The 26,717-nt window shown below is 43.8% G+C and overlaps 1 protein-coding gene and 1 long non-coding RNA gene across 2 annotated transcripts in view; one reads left to right on the forward strand and one right to left on the reverse strand.

The window, feature by feature from the left end:
• Window positions 1–26,717, reverse strand: part of LOC310661726 — a 313,777-nt gene that overhangs the window by 247,287 nt on the left and 39,773 nt on the right. The gene's annotated exons all lie outside the window — the stretch shown is intronic.
• Window positions 1,876–25,183, forward strand: RPIA (ribose 5-phosphate isomerase A). Its single transcript, XM_083407981.1, has 9 exons — window positions 1,876–2,244; window positions 9,459–9,519; window positions 12,998–13,053; window positions 15,937–15,996; window positions 16,845–16,909; window positions 17,967–18,035; window positions 19,885–20,026; window positions 21,865–21,964; window positions 24,077–25,183. Exons 1-9 carry the CDS (start codon window positions 2,065–2,067, stop codon window positions 24,172–24,174), a joined length of 831 nt encoding a protein of 276 aa, XP_083264107.1. The 5' UTR covers window positions 1,876–2,064; the 3' UTR covers window positions 24,175–25,183.

A 26,717-nucleotide genomic window follows, 5' to 3' on the forward strand; every position in this document is an offset into this window, starting at 1 on the left:
AACTGCTGCCTCGAGTTGCACAGTCGGCTCTGTACCGCCTTAGTATTCCACTGCAGTTGAATGTATAAAATCAGTCCTGCACTCCTAAGTTTCCACAGGCTGCATTGTTCTGCTCTCATCTGCTTAAAGGTAAAGGGACCCCTGACCATTAGGTCCAGTCATGGCCGACTCTGGGGTTGCGGCACTCATCTCGCTTTACTGGCTGAGGGAGCCGGCGTACAGCTTCTGGGTCATGTGGCCAGCATGACTAAGCCGCTTCTGGCGAACCAGAGCAGCGCACGGAAACGCCGTTTACCTTCCCGCTGGAGTGGTACCTCTTTATCTACTTGCACTTTGACGTGCTTTCAGACTGCTAGGTTGGCAGGAGCAGGGACCAAGCAGCAGGAGCTCACCCCGTTGCAGGGATTCAAACCGCCGACCTTCTGATCGGCAAATCCTAGGCTCTGTGGTTTAACCCACAGCGCCACCCGCATCCCTAAAGTTGCTTAGCTGCCAGCAATTCAGAAGTGTGCATGCACATGAAAGCTCATACCAAGAACAAACTTAGTTGGTTTCTAAGGTGCTACTGGACATTATGTAGGAACAGTCTCTGTATAAGGAAGTTCCGTTGGGAAACTGCCCCAAGAGGTAAAATAATAAATAACAAAATAAAGTAAAACAATTTTAAAACAAACACCTGAATAACCAGCACAAAACTTCTATCTAGGAAGTCTGAATCATACGGGCGTTGTCATGGGAGGGGTGTTTCTAGGATCAAGGCTAAACTGTCAAGCCCCACCCCACCGTGCTGCTATTTTGCTATTGCCAGGAGGAGCAAAGTTGTCAGTGCAATGAAAGGAGGCATACTGCTTTAAATTAAATTAAAATAAAATAAGACATGGCATAAATAACATGACATAATATAATATAATATAATATAATATAATAATAATATACAGTGGTACCTCGGGTTAAGTACTTAATTCGTTCCAGAAGTCCGTTCTTAACCTGAAACTGTTCTTAACCTGAAGCACCACTTTAGCTAACGGGGCCTCCTGCTGCTGCTGCCGCGCCGCCACTGCACAATTTCTGTTCTCATCCTGAAGCAAAGTTCTTAACCTGAAGCACTATTTCTGGGTTAGCGGAGTCTGTAACCTGAAGTGTATGTAACCTGAGGTACCACTATAACATAACATAACATAACAACATAAAACATAACATAACAACATAACATAACATAATATATAATATACAGTGGTACCTCGGGTTAAGTACTTAATTCGTTCCAGAAGTCCGTTCTTAACCTGAAACTGTTCTTAACCTGAGGCACCACTTTAGCTAATGGGGCCTCCTGCTGCTGCCCCGCCGCCGGAGCACAATTTCTGTTCTCATCCTGAAGCAAAGTTCTTAACCCAAAGTACTATTTCTCGGTTAGCAGAGTCTGTAACCTGAAGTGTATGTAACCTGAGGGTACCACTATAACATAACATAACAACATAACATAACAATAGTACTTATATTGCCATTAGTACAATAGTACAATAGTACTTATATTGCCATATTTTATTTTATAAATTATTTGCTGGTCATTGACCGTATTAAAGATATTTGAATTTTGAATTTGAACATAACATAACGTAACATCATAACATAACATAACATAACATAACATAACATAACATAACATAACATAACATAACATAACATAACATAACATAAAACATAACATAACATCATAATATAATATAATATAACAATGTTCAGCCACTACAAGGACAGGCTACTGGACTAGACGGGCTTCGACCTGAGGCAGCAGGCTGTTCTCCTGTTCTTAACATGAGGCCCTCTTGCGCCGGGGTGCATTGTGGGTGCTGTAGTTCCCCGGCCGCCTGGCGCAGGCTCTCCGCGTGGCGGCGGCACTACAAGCCCCATGCGTCCGCGGGGTGGCGAGGCCGCTCAGGTGAGGAGCAGCGAGAGGCCGGCTTCCCTCAGCCGCGGAGCAGCCAGCCCCGAGGTGGCTTCCATGGGGCCGGCGGCGGGCCGAGGCAGGCGGAGCTGAAAGGGGGCGGAGGAGGAGGGCAGGCAATGCGGAGCCGGGGGCAGCGCGCCGCCCTTCTCTGCCGGAGGCTCGTGGCGGAGGGGACGAGGCACGTGCACCGGCGCGCCCCGCGTTGCAGCAGCCAGAGCATTGGCAGCCAAAGCCGCGCGATGACCGAGGAGGCGAAGAAGCTGGCCGCCTGGGCTGCGGTGAACAACCACGTGCAGGTGGGGAACCTCCTTTGGGCTTCGGCTTTTTGCAAAGTTCCCGAGGTTAAGAGCAGGCTGCGGGAGCCGCGCGCGTCTGCTTCCACCAGAAATGCAGGATCCCGTCTCAAATGTTGGGGGTGTGGATTTTGTGCACGTTTCCTCGGCTGGGGTTTTGGAGGACAGCGGTTTGTAGGACTACTGCGAAGAGTGTGTGTGTGTGTATGTGTATAAATATATATATACACACACACGCACATGTATGTATATATAGTTAAATACACACACATATATAGAAAGAGAGATACGCACGCTCAAAATTTTCACCCAAGGATTCATAGAATTTCATCCTATAAAATTGTTTTTATATATATACTGTACTGTATATATACTGCGAAGAGAGTGTGTGTATGTGTATAAATATATACACACACACACACACACACGTACATGTATGTAAACATAGTTATATACACACATATAGAGAGAGAAAGAGATACGCACATTCAAAAGTTTCACCCAAGAATTCATAGAATTTCATCCTATAGAATTGTTTTTATATATATACTGTACTATATATGCAGGTTTTGGTGTCCTCGGGTGTCTTCCCGTGTAAAAGTTGGGGTGTCTAGGCGACGTTTCGACGAGGTCTCACTCGTCATCTTCAGGCTGGTGCTTTCGGCTTCTTGTTACTGGAACAGAGCAGGATCTCAGTGTTTGAGTTCCTATAAATACTGTTGAGGAGGTGTGGTGTATAGCCTCCAATGTTCTGGGCAGAGAGGAGGTTCCCAGGCTAGTGTGCCTTTTCTTCTTTTGTTCCTTAATTACTTGAGGGATATCTTGAGTGATTTCTTGAGTGATTTCCTGAATCCCACTTAGGTGGGTCATTAGGTGTGGATTAGTTGCTAAAGCCTTCGTGTCTTGAACTCTTGAACTTTGTGAAGAGTTTTTCTGAGAAGATGGCTGTACTGCACTTGGTTGTGCTCTGGCTTGGCTTCGTGTATAGGGGCGAGCTGTGGTTTTGTGGCCTGTGCCAGCCAGATCTGTGTAGGGATTGCAGGGGGGTGCAGCATCCGGAGGTGCCACCCTGGTTTGGCTACTGGATGGTGTCTGTAATTTATCTGTGGAGAGGGTCTGGGTTTGGGTCTGGTGTGGTTGATTGGTGATGGCGTTCTGTGTGCCTCTGGATCTGGTGTCAGATTTTGTGGGGAGGGCTAATTTCCAGATGTCTGGCAAGCGGGATGTGTCGTCACGCTTGTTCATGTTGTGAGGGTGTTTCTCTATCTCGATGGCTTCCATGATTATTCTCTTGTGGTGATGTTCCATGTTAAAGAGCAATTTGGAATCTGCAAAATTAATTTCGTGTCCTGTTTCTTTCATGTGTTGGAAAAGAGAGGAAGTTTTTTCTTCTTTTTTGACGGCATTCTTGTGTTCTGCGATCCGTGCATTTATTCGTCTGTTTGTTTGTCCAATGTACGTGGCTGGGCAGACTTTGCAGGGTATTTCATAGACCCCTTGGTTTTCCAACTGAATTTTATCCTTGGGGTTTCTGAGGATATTGGCTATTTTTTGGTTGGTGCAAAAGGCTGTTTTGATATTGTGTTTATGGAGGATTTTGCTAATTTTATCTGTAGTGCCCTTGATATAAGGAAGGAGGGCTATGCCATTGTTTTCTTCTGTGTCTTGGTTTTTGGGGGGTGTTTCTTTTTGGATTAGCTTCGTAACCCTGTTTTGCTGGTATCCATTGGCAATTAACACATTTGAGAGATTCTGTAACTCAGTTGTCAAGTGGTCTTCGTCAGCCAGGCGTTTGGTTCTGGAGATGAGAGTCTTGGCTACGGAGTTTATTTGTGCAGGGTGGTGGTGTGATTGTGCATGTAAGTAGCGGTTGGTGTGTGTTTTTTTCCGGTAGATAGTGTGTCCTAGGGAGCCATCAGGTTTTTTGTAGATTAGGACGTCAAGGAAGGGAAGTTGGTTGTTGGCTTCTATTTCCATAGTGAATTGTATTTTGGGGTGTAGGCTGTTGAGATGTGTGAGGAAGCTATCCAGTTTTTCCTTCCCGTGTGGCCAAATTACAAAGGTGTCGTCAACATATCTGAGCCAAAGTTTGGGTTTGTGTTCTGACTTGTCTAAAGCATTTAGACAAGTCAGAACACAAACCCAAACTTTGGCTCAGATATGTTGACGACACCTTTGTAATTTGGCCACACGGGAAGGAAAAACTGGATAGCTTCCTCACACATCTCAACAGCCTACACCCCAAAATACAATTCACTATGGAAATAGAAGCCAACAACCAACTTCCCTTCCTTGACGTCCTAATCTACAAAAAACCTGATGGCTCCCTAGGACACACTATCTACCGAAAAAAACACACACCAACCGCTACTTACATGCACAATCACACCACCACCCTGCACAAATAAACTCCGTAGCCAAGACTCTCATCTCCAGAACCAAACGCCTGGCTGACGAAGACCACTTGACAACTGAGTTACAGAATCTCTCAAATGTGTTAATTGCCAATGGATACCAGCAAAACAGGGTTACGAAGCTAATCCAAAAAGAAACACCCCCCAAAAACCAAGACACAGAAGAAAACAATGGCATAGCCCTCCTTCCTTATATCAAGGGCACTACAGATAAAATTAGCAAAATCCTCCATAAACACAATATCAAAACAGCCTTTTGCACCAACCAAAAAATAGCCAATATCCTCAGAAACCCCAAGGATAAAATTCAGTTGGAAAACCAAGGGGTCTATGAAATACCCTGCAAAGTCTGCCCAGCCACGTACATTGGACAAACAAACAGACGAATAAATGCACGGATCGCAGAACACAAGAATGCCGTCAAAAAAGAAGAAAAAACTTCCTCTCTTTTCCAACACATGAAAGAAACAGGACACGAAATTAATTTTGCAGATTCCAAATTGCTCTTTAACATGGAACATCACCACAAGAGAATAATCATGGAAGCCATCGAGATAGAGAAACACCCTCACAACATGAACAAGCGTGACGACACATCCCGCTTGCCAGACATCTGGAAATTAGCCCTCCCCACAAAATCTGACACCAGATCCAGAGGCACACAGAACGCCATCACCAATCAACCACACCAGACCCAAACCCAGACCCTCTCCACAGATAAATTACAGACACCATCCAGTAGCCAAACCAGGGTGGCACCTCCGGATGCTGCACCCCCCTGCAATCCCTACACAGATCTGGCTGGCACAGGCCACAAAACCACAGCTCGCCCCTATACACGAAGCCAAGCCAGAGCACAACCAAGTGCAGTACAGCCATCTTCTCAGAAAAACTCTTCACAAAGTTCAAGAGTTCAAGACACGAAGGCTTTAGCAACTAATCCACACCTAATGACCCACCTAAGTGGGATTCAGGAAATCACTCAAGAAATCACTCAAGATATCCCTCAAGTAATTAAGGAACAAAAGAAGAAAAGGCACACTAGCCTGGGAACCTCCTCTCTGCCCAGAACATTGGAGGCTATACACCACACCTCCTCAACAGTATTTATAGGAACTCAAACACTGAGATCCTGCTCTGTTCCAGTAACAAGAAGCCGAAAGCACCAGCCTGAAGATGACGAGTGAGACCTCGTCGAAACGTCGCCTAGACACCCCAACTTTTACACGGGAAGACACCCGAGGACACCAAAACCTGCATTCCTGTACTATATATATATATATACACACACGCAGTGGTACCTCGGGTTACACACGCTTCAGGTTACAGACTCTGATGCTAACCCAGAAATAGTACCTCGGGTTAAGAACTTTGCTTCAGGATGAGAACAGAAATTGTGCAGCGGCAGCGGGAGGCCCCATTCTCTAAAGTGGTGCTTCAGGTTAAGAACAGTTTCAGGTTAAGAACGGACCTCCAGAACGAATTAAGTACTTAACCCGAGGTACCATTGTAATATATACACACACACACATGTATGTATATAATGTAGTTAAATACACAAACTTATATAGAGACAGAGAGACTCACGCTCAAAAGTTTCACCCAAGAATTCATAGAGTTCTCAGCTGGCCGCCTGGGTTACGGTGAGGTGGGGAACCTTCCTTTTTGGCTTCGGCTTTTTGCAAAGTTAACAGCAGGCTGCGGGAGCCGCGCGCGTCTGCCTCCACCAGAATTGCAGGATCCCGTCTCAAATGTTGGGGGTGTGGATTTTGTGTACATTGCCTCGGCTGGGGTTTTGGAGGACAGCGGTTTGTAGGACTACTGCGAAGAGAGTGTGTGTGTGTGTGTATAAATATATATATACACGCACATGTATGTATATATAGTTAAATACACACATATATATAGAGAGAGAGATACGCACGCTCAAAGGTTTCACCCAAGAATTCATAGAATTTCATCCTATAGAATTGTTTTTTTTTATATATACTGTACTGTAGATATATGTGTGTGTGTGTGTGTGTGTATATATATATATATATATATATTCATCCTATAGAACTGCTTTTATATATATATATACTGTACTGTATTCTTCCTATAGAATTGTTTTTATATATATACTGTACTGTATTTATATATATATATATATATATATATATATATATATATACAGTGGTAACTCGGGTTACATACGCTTCAGGTTACACACGCTTCAGGTTACAGACTCTGCTAACCCAGAAATAGTACCTCAGGTTAAGAACTTTGCTTCAGGATGAGAACAGAAATCGTGCGGCAGCAGTGGGAGGCTCCATTAGCTAAAGTGGTGCTTCAGGTTAAGAACAGTTTCAGGTTAAGAACAGACCTCCAGAACGAATTAAGTACTTAACCCAAGGTACCACTGTGTATATATCTATATATATAATTTCATTTTAATACATAACACACAAAAAAGAAATATAGAAGTAAACAAATATCCATCACCTCCTAGCAACTAAAAAGGAAAGGTAAAAAAGAAAAGAAAAATAACAACAATAATACATTAAATAGTTCTCACAATAAGGGACGCAGGTGGCACTGTGGGTTAAACCACAGAGCCTAGGACTTGCTGATCAGAAGGTCGGCGGTTCAAATCCCCGCGACGGGGTGAGCTCCCGTTGCTCGGTCCTAGCTCCTGCCAACCTAGCAGTCCGAAAGCACGTCAAAGTGCAAGTAGATAAATAGGTACTGCTCCGGCGGGAAGGTAAACGGCGTTTCTGTGTGCTGCTCTGGTTCGCCAGAAGCGGCTTAGTCATGCCGGCCACATGACCCGGAAGCTGTACGCCGGCTCCCTCGGCCAATAAAGCGAGATGAGCGCCGCAACCCCAGAGTCGGTCATGACTGGACCTAATGGTCAGGGGTCCCTTTACCTTTACCTGGTTCTCACAATACATTTAACATAAAAATGTCTTTTCTCTATATCCTATAGAATTGTTGAGTTGGAAGGGACTCCTAGGGTCGTATGCATGCCCTTGTATTTCACAAAATGTATTCCCCACTTCATTATGGTTCTGTTTAGTTCAGTTTGTAGAGCCCAAGACTCTTAAGCCCCACGTTGGGCGAAAAGATTTCTGCATTGCAGCTGGTTGGGCTAGATGACCGTGGGGGGCCCTTTCCAATTTTACAATTCTATGATTCTGTTTTTGGAACAAATCAAACAAACAAACAAAACCTTCAAAGTGGTTTATGAAAAGATGCAGCAAGATAACTGAGAAAAATCCGCAACCACGCTTTAAAGAGTACAAAAGTTAAAATGTTGAAAAGGATTAAAAAGCACGTCCGCTTTCTAAGCATCTGTGTAAACAAGACTGTTTTAGAAGGTGCTTTTAAAAGAATGCAGTGACTGAGAGCATTTGCTTGATCTCAATCTTGTTAATATCCCAGGAATTGTATGTTTGGCTTGGACCTAAAGCAGTAAAGCACTCATAAGTTTTGTTTGTTCACAGCTAGGAACTTTTGCAATGCTTGTTTGCTAAGTCCCGCTGAACTTCAAGGGTTACTCTTTCAGGGATTTCATAATGTTGTTAAATACACACTTGAAACAGGAAATTCAAAATATGTACCATACAGACAAGTAGCAGAATTCTGTATTAAACACAATGGTGAAATACAGTATTTAGCTGTACATGTTAGTTTTCAATGTAAGGAAATTAATAACTATGACTTCATACTTTTCCCCATCTGCTTAGTTTTTAACATAGAAGGGTGTTTTTTATCAAAGCATGTCTTATTTTACTGGGCCCTATCTTACATGGGATGTGGGACACGGATGGCGCTGTGGGTTAAACCACAGAGCCTAGGACTTGCTGATTAGAAGGTCGGCGGTTCAAATCCTCGTGACAGGGTGAGCTCCCGTTGCTCGGTCCCCGCTCCTGCCAACCTAGCAGTTCGAAAGCATGCCAGTGCAAGTAGATAAATAGGTACCGCTCTGGCGGGAAGGTAAACGGCGTTTCCATGCACTGCTCTGGTTCGCCAGAAGCGGCTTAGTCATGCTGGCCAGATGACCCGGAAGCTGTATGCCGGCTCCCTCGACCAATAAAGCGAGATGAGCGCCGCAAACCCAGAGTCAGTCACGACTGGACCTAATGGTCAGGGGTCTCTTTACCTTATCTTACATGGGATGTCTTTCTGCCTCCTTAAAACTAATACTGTGGTTCAAGGACTGGGAACCTCTGGAACTCTGTATGTGGCCCTGCTACTCGGTTTGATGGGAGGTGGAAGTCCAGCCATGCCTGGAAGGGTACAGGGTCCACACCTGTGCCATAGATTATCAAGTTTTCTAAAAGTTGCCACTTTTTGCATATGCTAAATAAAGGTAAAGGTAAAGTTACCCCTGCCCGTACGGGCCAGTCTTGACAGACTCTAGGGTTGTGCGCTCATCTCACTCTAGAGGGCGGGAGCCAGCGCTGTCCGCAGACACTTCCGGGTCACGTGGCCAGCATGACAAGCTGCATCTGGCGAGCCAGCACAGCACACGGAACGCTGCTTACCTTCCCGCTAGTAAGCGGTCCCTATTTATCTACTTGCCCCCGGGGGTGCTTTCGAACTGCTAGGTTGGCAGGCGCTGGGACCGAGCGACAGGAGCGCACCCCACCACGGGGATTCGAACCACCGACCTTTTGATCGGCAAGTCCTAGGTGCTGAGGCTTTTACCCACAGCGCCACCCGGGTCCCAATATGCTAAATACTCTCCAGTAAAATCAAGCCATGTGGTTTCTAAGTTGACTAAGTGAGAACAAAATATTTCTGTCTTTTTTTCTTTAGAATAATCAAGTCCTTGGAATTGGAAGTGGGTCTACAATTGTTCACGCTGTGCAGAAATTGGGTATGCATTTCCGCTATTCTTTTTGTCAGAAATTATGTTTCAGTTATTTAAACTTCAAGAGTCTGTTCTAAACAAGTGTACCTAGTTTTACTTGCCAAACAGCTAGCCCAGTGTGTGGAGTCTGTGTCAAGCTAAGGGCTGGGATATCTCTATCTTGGATGTGATCTTTGTACAGTGACTACATGGATTAAATCCAACACATGTAGGCCCAAAACATAGTTAGTTTTTGGTTTTCATGTGGGCATATGTGTGTAGCACAGTTTTCTTCAGTCTGGCGATCTCCAGAGACTTGAGTTATTTATTAAATTTGTATACCGCCCTTCCTCTGAAGATCACAACACAAAATAAGAGCACAAAATACATAATAAAATAAACCAATAACCCCATTCCCACAAACACATTTAAAGGGACACCCGGTTCTACCTCTCTTTTAATTCAGAACCAGTGAAGGTCCTGTGTGAGTGCCTGGAGGCGGTTGGAGGATGGATGGCGGCTAATGGATTGAAGTTGAATCCTGACAAGACAGAAGTACTGTTTTTGGGGGACAGGAGGCGGGCTGGTGTGGAGGACTCCCTGGTCCTGAATAGGGTAACTGTGCCCCTGAAGGACCAGGTGCGCAGCCTGGGAGTCATTTTGGACTCACAGCTGTCCATGGAGGTGCAGGTCCACTCTGTCTCCAGGGCAGCTGTCTACCAGCTCCATTTGGTACGCAGACTGAGACCCTACCTGCCCGTGGACTGTCTTGCCAGAGTCGTGCATGCTCTAGTTAGCTCCTGCTTGGACTACTGCAATGCACTCTACGTGGGGCTACCTTTGAAGGTGAGCCGGAAACTACAACTAATCCAGAATGAGGCAGCTAGACTGGTGACTGGGAGCGGCCACTGAGAACATATAGCACCAGTCCTGAGAGATCCGCATTGGCCCCCAGTACCGAGCACAATTCGAAGTGTTGGTCTGACCTTTAAAGCCGTAAACGGCCTTGGTCCAGTATACCTGAAGGAGCGTCTCCACCCCCATCGTTCAGCCCGGACACTGAGGTCCAGTGCTGAGGGCCTTCTGGCAGTTCCATCACTGCGAGAAGTGAGGTTACAGGGAATCAGACAGAGGGCCTGCTCGGTAGTGGTGCCCGCCCTGTGGAACGCCCTCCCATCAAATGTCAAGGAAATAAGCAGCTATTCTATTTTTAAAAGACATCTGAAGGCAGCCCTGTTTAGGGAAGTTTTTAATATTTAATTCTGTATTGTTTTTAACACTCGATCTGGTCTAGGGAAATGGTTCACTTAAGGACCATTCAGTGCAAAGGATTAAGGTCCCAACTACGGATAAGATTCCAGGATGATTATGTTAAACTTTCTGAAGTTTTCTCTGACCACCGTCTTGAAAAGTTATTCACAATCTAATTTCCAAAGCTGCCTCGAGCTACAGTATCACGTGATAACAGCCCACTCCCCTCTTTAGCACGGTTATGGTAGCGTTTTCATGTGAAGCAGTTGCAAAGCTGCAAGTTGCACGGTTGTGACTTGAATCAAATCTCTGTGTGGTCTGCTGAGGCCTTTGAGTTGTGCTCCTGGAGAGAAGCCAGCTGAATCTTGTGATATGGTACGCTTCCTGATGTTTCTCTGGTTATTGGAACATGCTAAGAGCTAGAGATATGTAGCCTGCAAGGCATGCTTGGAACAGATGTACGGTTCTGAGAGGCTGGAGGGCTCAAAATGCTGCAGCCCCCCCCCCCCCAATGAATGCAGTGCCCTTGTATTGCCCTCATCACAACAGGAAGGGAGCAGGAACTTGCACAATTGGGGCTATATAGCCGGCAGTCTTAATTCCAGTGGTGCATGGCTTTTCTGCCCAAGCATGCATGGTGCACAGGGACATGGGTGGCGCTGTGGGTTAAACCGCAGAGCCTGGGGCTTGCTGATCAGAAGGTCGGCGGTTCGAATCCCCACGACAGGGTGAGCTCCCGTTGCTCGGTCCCAGCTCCCGGCAACCTAGCAGTTCGAAAGCACGCCAGTGCAAGTAGATAAATAGGTACCGCTCTGGCGGGAAGGTAAACGGCATTTCCCTGCGCTGCTCTGGTTCGCTAGAAGCGGCTTAGTCATGCTGGCCACATGACCCGGAAGCTGTACGCTGGCTTCTTCAGCCAATAAAGCGAGATGAGCGCTGTAACCCCAGAGTCATCCACGACTGGACCTAATGGTCAAGGATCCCTTTACCTTTATGCATGAGAGAAGCCTCCTCTGACAGGGCCAGTTCCTCAGTTCTTTGGGGGAAAAAAGCAATACCTCTAGATTGGGATTGGCTGAGCAGGACAGAGCGCTGATTGGCAGAAATATCTCCAGAACTTCTCTCAAGTTCAAATGGGAAGTACAGTGGTACCTCAGGTTACATACGCTTCAGGTTACAGACTCCGCTAACCCAGAAATATTACCTCAGGTTAAGAACTTTGCTTCAGGTTGAGAACAGAAATTGTGCTCTGGCGGCGCGGCAGCAGCAGGAAGCCCCATTAGCTAAAGTGGTGCTTCAGGTTAAGAACAGTTTCAGGTTAAGAACAGACCTCCGGAACGAATTAAGTACTTAACCTGAGGTACCACTGTATAACATGTATGTGGAACAGGGAAGAGTATGTGGCCTTGAAATTTGGGTGCTCTTTTGTTTTGTTTTGTCCTTGGGAGTGCTGTTCCCCAGTAGCCCTGGTTGGAAGAGTCCCAACCATTGCTTTAGCTGAGTAGTGATGAATGTTAACACCAAATGACAAAGCTCATGGATGAGAAAAGGGCCATATTCAGAAGAACAGCAATGCTAGCTATTCCATGATAGCTGCTAACCAGAATGGTCAGAAATTTTCTTCTTACTTGTTAATGGCTATCCTCTATCAGTTGTATCACCTTCAAGATGGTTTCCTCAATCTGTAGCAAGTAGTTTGAAGAGTCTTTTCTCAACTTGTGAGTAAGGTAGCAGCTTGCAATTTGTTCAAGACAGGAGCTGTAAAAAGTGGTATGTTCAGTAAATTTCGCGGCATTAGCTAACTGCTAATGTGCTGCTAACTGGACATACCTTTTGCTTCATTTGCTGCGCAGAAATGACACAGGTAATTAGACTTTTCATCAGAGATTGAAAGTGGAATTTTTTTCTCCATTCGGCAGAAACCGTAAACCGCACCAGCAATGGGCATTTTCTTCCTGTTTCCTTTTGCAAGCGAAATGAAGCACAATACAGTCGTACTTTGGAAGTTGAACGGAATCCGTTCTGGAAGTACGTTTGACTTCCAAAAATAGCTCGCAAACCCGAACAGTCACTTCTGGATTTGCGGCATTCAGGAACCAAAACGTTCGAGATCTAAGCTGTTCGAAAACCAAGGTACGATTGTAAGTGAAAAATAAATGAATGAATGGACTAGTTTAAGCAGGAATATTTTAATATGGGTGCATGACTCTTTCTGGTCTGAGTACATATTTAACAAAGCAATTTCCCCCCACAGCTGAGAGAGTGAAGCAAGAGGAGCTCAACATAGTCTGCATACCTTCGTCTTTCCAGGTAAAATCTTCCCCTTGACATCTCCATTTTTTAAAGAGCCAGATCTTCTGTTTACATCTTGATCAGCCACTCAACAGCTACGAGGCTGTTTTCTAGTATGTAAGCAGCTAAATTAAGGTTTATTTGTAGGATAGCTTTCTGAACTGATCTCGTGTGGACCCCTGTCCCATGAGGACTCCACTTCTGAGTTCCTTACGAAAATCTATATGCCATCACAGAGGTGTTAACAATACCCCTTGTGGTGTCTCGACCATGGGGAAACTCTCTTCCAACCGTGAGTTGTACTTGTCAGTCGTCAAGGCAGCACACTGGAAAGGCATTGCTAATTTGCCTTGTTTCTTTTTTCCATTAATTGTTTTCTTAATGCTCCTCCCGAGATTAGAGCACTGAACATGACAGCAGTGCTACTTGCAACCCTGTCCGTTTTTGAACTGTGTGCTGAACTCACCTGAGGTCACAGGCTAGCAACGGTTTGTTTCCTAGCAACTAACACCGAATTGCCTTCGTGTCTGGAGTCTGAATTTCCAGATCATTAGACCGTTGGTGCAGTACGTCTCCATTCAGCTGGGCATCATAATAATGTTCTTTAATCCTCCTTCCCACAATAATGCTCATTTTCATGTGTGAGTAGGATGTTTGAATGGCCACCTTGGGTGTTCCTTTTGGGCCTGAAGGTGGGGTTTGAGTAAATATCCAAGTTCTATTCATTCAGAAGATCTAGCATGCATTTACATGCTTCGTTAACCTGTTGAAACAGGTAATCTGACAGGTGAGACCTGCAAGGTGGCTAAACACTGGAAAAGTCAGTTTTGAAATGTGGCTGTGTCTCTAGTGAAGAGCAGACTTTTTTGGTTTGTGGTGTATATGGCTGTAGTTGTAAGAATCAACTGACAATATTTGGTTCTCCAACAATATTAAGCAATTTCTTACTGAGAAAGGTGGCCTGTAAAAATATCTTTCAACTGCTTTAGGCCTTGATTTTACAAGAGTGTTTCCTGGGGCTGGAGTTACTAGAAGCAACAGGTAGAAACCCACACCCTCCAGATATTTTTGGGACTACAATTCCCATCATCCCTGACCACTGGTCCTGTTAGCTAGGGATGATGGGAGTTGTAGTCCCAAAACAGGTGGAGGGCCAAGTTTGGCCATGCCTGGATTAGGTGGTGCCCAGGTTGCTTTTGTTAAATACAGTGGTGCCTTGCAAGACGAAATTAATTCGTTCTGCGAGTTCTTTCGTTGAGCGAGTTTTTTCCTCTTGTGAAGCACCACTGCAGTTAAACACTAACAACAGCGGGGAGAAGCAGGGCAGCTGCCGCAGCCGGTAGCTCGGACTCACCCGCGCCTTGTGGCCACCGCACGACGCGGCTGCTGGAGGGCGGCGGGGCTCAGGAGCGCGACTCCGGCTGCAACGCTGGCTGCTGGCGGCAGCGGCTCTCAGAGGAGCGCGCGAGGGCGGTGGGCAGCGGCACGAGGCAGCCAGAAGGTTGGAGGGAGCCGGAGGAGTCGTCAGCCGGAAGGTAGGAGGGAGCCGGAGGAGCGGGGAAGCGAGCATGCGACCGTCGCCATGACAGGAGAGGCAGGGCTGTTTCGTCTAGCGAAGCAAGCCCTTTGGAAAATCCGTCTTGCGCATCACCTCAGAAAATGAAAAACCCTTTCGTCTAGTGAGTTTTTCGTCTTCCAAGGCATTCGTCTTGCGGGGTACCACTGTATAGCATAGCTGTCAAAAAAGATGTGCTCATAGGAGCATCAACTGTTGCTTATATCACTCAAAATGTAGAGCTGGTATGCAGCGTTACAGGTACACATGCCACAGTGCATTAATATCATTGTCCAGCAAATCATTTTAAGAAATCCCAGCCTTTTCTAATCCTCATGGAATATGATCTTGCTTGCAGAGGGCGTCAGGCCACACCTAATAAGTACACAGGCTTAGGATTGCAGCCGTCGTTCAGTTGTATTGATGTGAACCTTGTGCAATGTTTTTAATGCAAGTGATGGGACGCGGGTGGCGCTGTGGGTTAAAGCCACAGTGCCTAGGGCTTGCCGATTGAAAGGTCGGCGGTTCGAATCCCCGCGGCGGGGTGCGCTCCCGCTGTTCTGTCCCAGCGCCTGTCAACCTAGCAGTTCGAAAGCACTCTCGGGTGCAAGTAGATAAATAGGGACCGCTTAGTAGTGGGAAGGTAAACGGCGTTTCCGTGTGCTGCGCTGGCTCACCAGATGCGGCTTTGTCACACTGGCCACGTGACCCGGAAGTGTCTCCGGACAGCGCTGGCCCCCAGCCTCTTGGAGTGAGATGGGCGCACAACCCTAGAGTCTGTCAAGACTGGCCCGTACGGGCAGGGGTACCTTTACCTTTACCTTTATCTTTCATAGTCTGTTGAAATACTAAATGGGTGCAAGTCAGGCCATTAGTCTACTTAGCTCAGTATAGCCTGCACTGGCTTGGCAGCATCCCTCCGGGGTTTCAGGCGAAGTTACAGCAGATTAAATTTGGGACCTTTTGCATGTAACGCATGTGCTCTGCTATGAAGTTTGTGCTGTTTTGACACCAGAGATTCCATGTTGATTCTGAGAGGGCCATTCCAACCTCTTACAGAAGACGATGGATTTTATATCTGCCTGGCTTGTTAATGAAGATGAGAACTTAAGGATGCAAAGGCTTTAACACTCCTTCATTGTGGGAGAAATTAATCTTTTCTTGGTTGAAAACCTGCTTCCGTTGGATCAAAATAGCATGCTCCTGAAAGATTAACATTCACTCCATTATAGTGCAGTTTCTTAACCACTAATTTGTATTACCGCTGCTAATAAACATGTCGAAATGACTCTGATTTCTCCCCTATAAACTCTGGGAAACAATTTTGCCTTTTACTTTCCGTTTAGGCACGTCAGTTGATTCTGCAGAACGGCTTAACCTTAAGTGACTTGGATCGACACCCTGAGGTAAAAGATTTGGGTTTTTCTTGTGCTCTTCAGCAACTGTTCAGTTCCCATGCAACACTGCTCTGTCTTAGTTTTCTCAGTACAGTGGAACCTTGGTTCTCAAACTTAATCCATTCCAGAACTCTGTTTGACTCCCGAAACTGTTCAAAAACCAAGGCGCAGCTTCCGATTGGCTGCAGGAGCTTCCTGCACTCAAATGGAAGCTGCATTAGACGTTTAGCTTCCAAAAAAGATTGAAAACCGGAACACTTAATTCTGCGTTTTCGGCATCCGGGAGCCGATTTGTTCTTCAACTAAGCCGTTTGAGAACCAAGGTTTCCACTGTATAAATGATTCTAATGGTTCTAATAATTGCAGATGATGCATCGGTGGAAATCCCGCCGGGCTCCGCAGGCTTGCGGAGAGCTGCCCGCCGAAGCCCGGGGGGCACAGCACCGCACTCCCCGGGCTTCGGGCTGCAGGCAGCTATCCGCAAGCCTGCAGAGCCCGGCAGGAACTTCCCCTTCATTTTTGGAGGGGAAAAAGTGTGTCCTATAGAGCGAAAAATACGGTACGTTCAAAGAAGATTGGGAAACATTTATTGAATATATGGGGGGAAGTTTTGTACACCTGAAAATGCTGGCAGCGTTAAGATAAATTCAGCAGTGTAAATAATTTTGGATGGATGGAAAACCGATTGGTATAGTTTTTGTAAAACATGCAGAGATATAAGATATGCAAAATGAACCATGGAAAGAGAAGAAGGGAAGTCATCAATATCGTAAGGATGTAAAATGTTGATCTGAAATTGCAAAACAGAAAAATTAATAAAAATCATATTTTTAAAAAACCTCTTTTCTTTCCTGAAGTTGAATGTTGCCATTGATGGTGCCGATGAAGTCGACTTGGACCTCAATCTTATCAAAGGAGGAGGGTAAGAAATAATGCCTAATTATTTTACTTGCAGATGAAAGTACTGAGAGAAAGGGTGGAAAGCTCATTGGAAGCTGCTGGACCCTGTAGCTGGTAGGCTGGTGACCAGGCAAGGCTATGGAAAGCAGTCGTTCCCCTCCAGCTTTTATTTTTCTAGGCCTGCTTTTCAGAAAACAGAAACACTAGAATACCAGTTGCTGGAAAACTGCAGGAGGCTGATTTGCACAGAAGCAGGGCTGGGCATTCTCAAAACAGAAAAATAATTCTAATCGGCTTGCCAAATTGCCAAGGCCTTGGAGTCCAGACATTTTGGGAGTGTTTATATCGGATGCCTACTCATTTCTTTGGCCGGATTGCCTATATAGATGCAGGTGAAGATTTTAAAAATGAACAAACAAACAGCAAAAATCCCTGGGGTTTGCTATGGGAATGTGTTTTTCTGCCTGGAGGTGAGCTAGAGAGACCTTCAGGCCACAGCAATAGTTTTGGCTCGGGGTTGGCTGAGCAGTGGAAAGAGCTGATCGACAGAAATGGCTACAGCAGTTATAATTGAAGGCTTGGGAGTGCTCAGGGAGAGCAGAAAATAGTATGGTTTTCTTGGCAGGGTGGGTTTATATTTGGGGGGATTTTGCGATGGGGCAGTGCCCCAGTTGTCCTAAGCCATGGGTAGACAGCCATGGACCCGGCCCAATCGCCTTCTCAATCCGGCCCGCGGACGGTCCAGGAATCAGCGTGTTTTTACATGAGTAGAATGTGTCCTTTGATTTAAAATGCATCTCTGGGTTATTTGTGGGGCATAGGAATTTGTTCAATTTCCCCTCCAAAATATAGACCGGCCCCCCACAAGGTCTGAGGTACAGTGGACCGGCCCCCTGCTGAAAAAGTTCCTGACCCCTGTCCTAAGCTGACCAGCTTGGAATAAATAGCTGCGTTGATATCCAGGGCTCCAAGATTCTATAGATAGATTTCCTTCCTAAGCCGTCAGTTGCTAAATCCTTAGTTGACTTCTGATCGGTCTGGGTAACAGGGTTTGTGTTCTGCTCTCTTTCCTCCTCCAGAGGCTGCCTGACGCAGGAGAAGATTGTCGCTGGCTATGCGAAAAGCTTCATTGTCATTGCTGATTATAGGTAAAATATGCTGTTTGGTGCTTTTTCCAGAAGAGAGAGGGAGCTGGATTCAGTCCTAACATACCTGAAAGACTATCTCACTCAATCGACCATTGCACATTGCAGGAGAAGACCTCCCACAAGTTTATCAATAAGGCCTGTTCGGTAACATACAGTGGTGCCTCGCAAGACGAAAAGAATCCGTTCCGCGAGTCTTTTCGTCTTGCGGTTTTTTCGTCTTGCGACACAAGCCCATTAGCGGAGTAGCGCTATTGGCAGTTTAAGGGCTAAAAACGGCTTTTTAAGGCTTAAGGGATTAGGGGTTTTGCTGCTAAAATACTTTTAGCAGCTTAGCGCTTCAGAAAAAGGGGTTTTGGAGCGAAAAAACCCCCCGAAAATTTTCGTCAATTTTCGTCTTGCGAAGCAAGCCCATGGGGAAATTCGTCTTGCGAAGCGCCTCTGCAGACGGAAAACCCTTTCGTCTTGCGGGTTTTCCGTCTTGCGAGGCATTCGTCTTGCGGGGCACCACTGTATAGGAATCGGGGATTTTACTGTTGTGACACCTACCCTTTTGTATAGGTAAAGGGACCCCTGACCATTAGGTCCAGTCGTGGCCGACTCTGGGGTTGTGGCGCTCATCTCGCTTTCTTGGCTGAGGGAGCCAGCGTACAGCTTCCGGGTCATGTGGCCAGCATGCCTAAGCCGTTTCTGGCGAACCAGAGCAGCGCACGGAAACGCCGTTTACCTTCCCGCCAGAGTGGTACCTATTTATCTACTTGCACTTTGACATGCTTTCAAACTGCTAGGTTGGCAGGAGCTGGGACCGAGCAACGGGAGCTCACCCTGTCACGGGGATTCGAACTGCTGACCTTTCAATCAGCAAGTCCTAGGCTCAGTGGTTTAACCCACAGCGCCACCCTTTTGTATACCACCCCATTAAATATTGTAGGGGCACTGTCTCCTGTCCCTTCTGCACTGTACTTTTAAAGCAGTGTCATACCACTTTAAGAAGTCATGGCACGCCCACACCGTAAAAAAAAGGAACCCTAGAACTGTAGTTTAAGGCCACTGAGAGTTGTTGTTTTTTAAATTTTATTCATTTTTTATTTTCATTCATTACATACATCTCAAATTCTTAACGTTTACTATATATTCTTCCCCTCCCAGACTTCCCCCAACTTGCGTTTCTGGTTTGTTTCTATTTTCATCCGCTTTGCTATCTCTCAACAGAAAAGGTTATTAATAACATAACATCAAACCTATGAACATAGAAATAAAATTAACTACATCCTCTTATTTCACAGAGCTGTTCCACCAGGCCTTTGGTCAGGGTGCAGCCTGACTCCCTTCTTTGGCAATCTTTACAAAACTTTAGTTTGTGGTTGCCATCAATTTTGAATTTGATTTTAATTAATTTTTTATAATGTTTTTATAATGTTGCACTATTTTAGTGTTGTTAGCCGCCCTGAGCCCGGCTTCGGCTGGGGAGGGCGGAATATAAATTATTTATTATTATTATTATTATTATTATTATTATTATTATTATTATTATTATCTTCTAAATATTTCCTGATGCTAATAATGTGAATGTTTATTTAAATCCTGCCATCAAGTCTATTGCCTTTCTTTGTTTCTGCAAATATAATATGAATGGTTCCCAATCTTTTTCAAAGTCTCTGTTGTCTTTTTCTCTTGGTCTTTCTGTCATTTTTGCCAGTTCTGCATAGAAGGGCACTGAGAGTTGTAGAGAGAGCCCTGTTCCCTTTGCAGAGCTACGATTCCCAGAGTGGTTCATCAACCAGCTGCAAGAGAAGTGTGCATTTGTACAATGTGTTAATTCCGGTTTTGCTTTTAAACAATGTCCCTGTAGGAAAAAGTCTGAAAGCCTCGGAGAGCAGTGGAAGAAAGGTATTCCTATTGAAGTCATCCCAATGGCCTATGTTCCAATTTCCAGAGCTCTGGCCAAGAGGTTTGGGGGTGTTGCTGAGCTGAGGATGGCTGTGAATAAGGCGGTAAGTTTTGATTTCTGGGCAAAAATGCGCCTTCTAGAATGGCAGATGAAGGTGATGGACTATATGGAATTGGCGGAAATGACCGGCAGAATCCGAGACCAGGGAGAAGAGTCAGTGGAAGAAGATTGGAAGAAATTTAACTTACAGAAACATTGTAAAATTAATGAATTTTAGAATGATGCTGGATTGAAGTTAAGCGGGATTTTTTAGCAACAATGTTAAGGAATATGTAAAAATGGATTGTTAACGGTGATAATTTAAAGATAAAAGATTAAGATAAAATTAAAGAGGGAAAGGATTTGCTGAATTAACCAATTGAATTGGAATGCAAGAAGGGGAGGTGTGGGGAGGTCGGGGAAACAAGTACATGAAAAATATGAAATGGAAAGACTGATTTGTTTTTAAAGGTTTTTATTTTGTATTTTTTCTCCTTTTTTACTTTTTTATTTTTTTTCTTCTCTAATTTTTGTAATATATTGAAAACTTTAATAAATATCTTATAAAAAAAAAAATGCACCTTCTAGAAGGTATAGAATTTATTTCAGCTTGGGCCTGTATGATTTTTCTCTTTGATCAACTTGTAGGATTGTTGCTTGAGACAGTATCGCCCTATAGGTAATACTGTGCTTGCAATATGCTTTACTGAGTATCTTTCATCGTCCAATTCTATTTTTCCCCCCAAATTTTTTTACTGATTTTCACAAAATTAAAAACACACTAACAAATAAACAGACAAACATATATCATAACCTTATTAAAACTAATCTTCTTAACATTGTTAAGTGACTTCCTCGTATCCCCCTAGTTGAATTTCAATGCATATCATTTTAACGGTTTCCCAAATCAAAGTTCTTAAGATAATCTTAACTTAATCACTTAACATCACTCTTTTTTCCCAATTCAGCATTAAACATAATAATTCATCACATTACTTATTTAAATCCTAAGCCTAACTGGTAATTGCAAGCTTTTTCCAATTAATTTAACTTAATGTATTTAACTAAATATTAAATTTCGTCCATTCTTCCTGGTACTCCTCCTCGTTCTGGTCGCAGACTCTTCCTGTCGGCTAGCTCCAAAAAGTCCATCATCTTCATCTGCCATTCTTCCACAGTTGGTACTTCTTGCGTTTTTCACTTCTTAGCTAGTAAAATTCGAGCAGCAGTAGTGGCATACAAAAATAATTTAACATCTTTCTTGGGCAATTCCAAACCTGTTATTCCAAGAAGAAAGGCCTCTGGTTTCTTTATAAATGTATATTTCAACATTTTTTTCAATTCATTATAAATCTTTTCCTGGAGGTCTTTCACCTTGGGGCAGGTCCACCACATGTGATAAAAAGTTCCTTCTTTTTCTTTACAGTTCCAACATAGATTATCACAGTTATGATAAATCTTTGCTAATTTAACAGGAGTCAAATACCATCTATATATCATTTTCATTGTATTTTCCTTTAACATTGTACATGCAGTGAACTTGACCCCTCTCTTCCACAATCTTTCCCAATCCTCAAACATTATGTTGTGACATCGTCCAATTCTAGGTATCATCACACTGTTGAATCTGTTCTGCAGTATTCATCCAGGGGTATACAGTATAACACACACATTCGCCCCCATTTGTGCTTTGATTTGCATTAAATTAGGGAGTCGTTATCACATGTGAATATGGTGACTTTTCTTCTTTCAGTCCAGCAGTCCATAATTCCATATATGACGATTCTGTTCTAGAGTGCTTAAGTTTTCACTTGGAAGTTGGGGTTTGTTTTGTTTCTGTTTCACCCGTTTTGATTTTTGTTTCTTAAAAAACGAGTCTCTACCTATTCTCTTCGCTGCTAGGGGCCTGTCGTGACTGACAATGGGAACTTCTTATTGGACTGGAAATTTGATAAAGTCCATAATTGGCGTGAAGCGAATGTGGCAATCAAGATGATACCAGGTAGGTAGTCTTGCGACAGAAGCATATTTCATGAGGGTTTTAAAAAGAATCCCTTGTAGCAGGCATATTAACAGCTGTACAACTGTGGAACTAAAAATTCTAAAAAGTTATTAATTAGAGAGTCCAGTCCTCTTCTTTATAAATGAGGAAAAATATATGCCTAGTGCCTGAATAACACTAGAACAGAATTAAGTGCTTTGGAACTTATTTTTGCCCCTGACTGTACATCATCTTAGTACAGTGATAAATATTAATTCTTAGAAATATTTATTTTACTGAAAGCCTAGTGGAGGCGTTAATGCTGTATTTGCAACAGTTAGACATCAGGTGGCGCCATTGGTGTAGATTGCTCTATATGTGGTTATCTCAGATTACCTGTGTTAAGATATATTGTAGCATCATTTACTTTGTGTTACTTTATTAAGAGTTTCAAAACGAATATTTTGTAAATACAGTAACAGGAAAAACAAACTTGAGGTGTAGGACAGTGGCACATGTGGATAACATTGTTCTACCATGATATAAATTAGTGGTTCTCAAACTTATTTCTCTGGACCACACTTCCAGGAAAAAAATTTGCTTTTTCCACACCATTTATTATTATTATTATTATTGATAGGAAATACATTGGAAAACAGAAAGAAGCAGCTCCTAGCAGTGCTTGCTTCATAACATAGAATGCGACTGCTTTATAATATGAAGACGAGTCATCCAGAAAGTGTAAAACATAAATCATTCCCAAAATATAATTATGAATGAGCCTCTTACATATATCTAAGTATATATATGCACCTTAAGTGTGTATGCAAACTCAACAAAAGTTGTGAGCTCGCAGTATCGCCTGATGCTCATTCCCTCATTTTGAAAAGATATCTACAGTGGTGCCTCGCAAGACGAAAAGAATCCGTCCCGGGAGTCTTTTCGTCTTGCGGTTTTTTCGTCTTGCGAAGCAAGCCCATTGACGTAGTAGCACTATTAGCGCTATTGGCTAAAAAAGGGCTAAAAACAGCTTTTTTGGGGGGGGATTAGCGGTTTTGCTGCTAAAATGCTTTTAGCAGCTTAGCGATTCAGAATAAGGGGTTTTGGAGCAAAAAAAAATTTCGATTTTTTTCGTCATTTTTCGTCTTGCGAAGCAAGCCCATTGGGAAATTCGTCTTGCGAAGCGCCTCTGCAGACGGAAAACCCTTTTGTCTTGCGAGGCATTCGTCTTGCGGGGCACTACTGTATATTCTGCAAATAATAAAAAATATTTTGACGCTGTGCTACAATATGCTGCACTGAAATGTTTTAAATATTCCTGTTTTTTATTATTAATTTTTATTGAAGTTTTTATCTCTGCAAAATAACAGAAACAAACGTTTACACATATGTACATGTTAGTAACACAAAGCATCCCACCAACTCACACAAGCCCCACCCCCATTGCTTCGACATAACTTGAAATGTGAGTTAAAATCTGACTTGTTTCCATCGTTGCTTGACCTTGATTCTATAACTTATCTTTACAGTTGTGTTGTTCTATTGGATTTGACAAATATTCTGATTTTACTAGCATTTGTAACCTTTTCCCCTTACAAACTTCATTCTTTACATAGCAATATTTCTTACCGGAGCAGTGTTTTTTCGTATATTCATTCACGCAGCTCCATTCTTTTATCAAATTTTGATTTGTTTGACCTCTGATAGCTGCCGTCATTTTGGCCAGTTCAACAAAACACCCACAATAATAGATTGGCAAATCAAACTTATTGAATTTGTTGAATTGGTTAAATGTTCCTTTGGTTGTTCTTGAATCTTCCTGCCACGCTTGCCACCCTCTCCTCCCACACCCTTTGAGAACCACCAATAGAAAGGATCAGTATGATCCTTTATGATCCAGTGTGATCAGTATGATCCAGCATTTAGCAAAACGTGCATTTCTGGTCTCTCTTTAATTTTTTTTTTTTTAAATTAAAATGTAAACAGGCCCAAAGATAGCACAGGTCAAAAATTCATTCTTCCCCCAGTGGGATGAAATTACAAACCTATGACTTGTATCTTACAAGTCCAGTATTTTCAGTGGTTATTAATACTTCTATTGCATTCAGACGTGATTTTGCTTTTCTGTTCTAGGGGTGGTGGAAACAGGCCTGTTTATCGACATGGCGGAACGGGTTTACTTTGGCATGGAAGATGGTTCTGTCAGCATCCGGGAGAAGCCAGTCCACTGACCGCCACCCAGCCCCCAAATTTACTCTGCCTTCAGCCCATTGCATACAGTTTATCACTTTGGTGCCAATTTGACATCTTGCCTTAAAGCCTGTCCCGATCTTGGTGAATGTAACCAAAGGTCCAGCAGATCTCATTAATACTGGAAATGAATGTTGTTTTAAATTATATTTTTTACTATTTTTTCATGTAAATCGTTTTTTTAAAAAAATCAATCATTTTGAGCATTTTAAACCTTTTTTTCCACTTTGGTTTTTATACAAAACATTTTACCAAAAAGGATATTTTATACAGTACTTGAACCACCGGGTTGCTCAGAGTGTGTCTAGCGGGGGGAGAAAATAGAAGTTGCATTTTGTGGTATTTGCATAAACATCCCCCCCCCCCAAATGCATTGACGCAGGAGGGTTGTGCCCAGTTGGTACTCACAGATGCCTTATTAGAATCTTTTTTGGTTCTCTGATTTATGCCTTTCGATGATTTTTACCATAACTGTTTTTAACAGGGAATGTTTAGTCTCAGTATAGATAATTTGCTGATAATTTGTGCTGTTGGCCTCCATGGAATTTGTACGGCATGGGATCAGCCACGACGCTGATAAAATAATATATGAAATAATAAAATAATATACTTCGGAAATGTTTCAGACGCCGCCCCCCCCAACTTCCCCAATAATGGATGGCTGAAATTCGCGGCTGCCTAGCCATCCGTACAGGTGAAGATGCACTGGGTTAATGCCCAGTTTAACAATTTTGGGCCCAGTTGGAGTTTCAAAGAGTTCCTGGCCCTCCCTTTGCATGATGACATTTTCACAGAATGCTGCTTCGAAACACGTCCAAAGAAAGAGCCTTACTGGAAGGATTGTATTAATGTAGCAAGAGCAAGGCACTTTTTTAAAAACAAAAAACCTGTTGTCTCTCATCTCTTAAGTGCTTTGCATGATAACCGTGTCAGAAATGTACGACTCGTCGTTTTTGTTTTAGGCACTGAAATTAAAGAGCTGTAACGCCAGCCATTTGTGTGTTTGGGTTTGTTCTTAAACGCCTTTCTGATCTGCCCTTTGGTCCCCGGATTGGGTCAAAGTGCCCCGTGCCTCATCTGCCCCAAATTGGTGCCTGAAGCAATTCGGAGACAGGGCTATGGGTTCTTCAAAATCCCGTTTTAAAAACGATGTCAGTAGAGGTGAACTGGCATCATGCAAGATTGGATCCTGACACTTAACAGGATCCAAACCTGGGCCCTGTTGCTTCAGGTAAACAACATCAAACCTAGCGTTACGTAAAATACATTCAACAAACCCACAAAATGTAACCGGCTGTGCATGCACATAAACAATGCTCTTCTGTATTTATCACAGTGGTACGCGGGTGGCGCTGTGGGTTAAGCCACAGAGCCGACTTGCCGATCAGAAGGTCGGCGGTTCAAATCCCCGTGACGGGGTGAGCTCCCATTGCTCGGTCCCCGCTCCTGCCAACCTAGCAGTTCGAAAGCACATTGAAGTGCAAGTAGATAAATAGGTACTGCTCCGGCGGGAAGGCAAACGGTGTTTCCGTGCGCGGATCTGGTTCGCCAGAAGCGGCTTAGTCATGCTGGCCACATGACCCGGAAGCTGTACTCCGGCTCCCTCGGCCAATAAAGCGAGGTGAGCGCCGCAACCCCAGAGTCGTCCACAACTGGACCTAATGGTCAGGGGTCCCTTTACCTTTACTATTTATCACAGTATCAGATATTTCTCTTCCACATAATCAACACATAAAGTACAACAAAGTAAACGGAAATACCAATAGATCAGTTCATTCAGAGAGTCCAAATATTTGCTAGTTTCTGTTCCACGTAGTAATAATAATAAGAAGAATAAATTTTATTTATACCCTCCCCTCCCCAGGCAAGACCAGGCTCAGGGCAGCTAACACCAAATATAAAAATAATTAATTGAAATAGAGCTTAAAAACAAGATTAAAATACAGTGGTACCTTGGGTTAAGTACTTATTTCGTTCCGGAGGTCCGTACTTAACCTGAAACTGTTCTTAACCTGAAGCATCACTTTAGCTAATGGGGCCTCCTGCTACTACCGCGCCGCCAGAGCACAATTTCTGTTCTTATCCTGAAGCAAAGTTCTTAACCTGAAGCACTATTTCTGGGTTAGCGGAATCTGTAACCTGAACCGTATGTAACCCGAGGTTCCACTGTACAACATTAAAATACAGCTTCATTTCAGTGGAAACTTGATCAAAAACTTTTTGGGGGATAAAAACGTCAAGTCTGCACCAAGGCTAACTATCCAGACTGGTCCTACGTGGGCGAGAAAAAAGCCAGGGAAGTCCCCAAATAATAATTTGTGGAAAATTTGTTGTTATAATTTGAAAATTCAATAAAAAAAATACGTTTAAAGTATATATATATATTTTAAAAACAGGTCAATTCTGTATCCAGGGCAGCTGTTTATCAGCTCCATCTGGTACGCAGGCTGAGACCCTATCTGCCTGCAGACTGTCTCGCCAGAGTGGTGCATGCTCTGGTTATCTCCCGCATGGACCACTGCAG

Source organism: Podarcis tiliguerta, assembly GCF_965153285.1.
Source record: "Podarcis tiliguerta genome assembly, chromosome: 13".
Taxonomy (NCBI): Eukaryota; Metazoa; Chordata; class Lepidosauria; order Squamata; family Lacertidae; genus Podarcis; species Podarcis tiliguerta.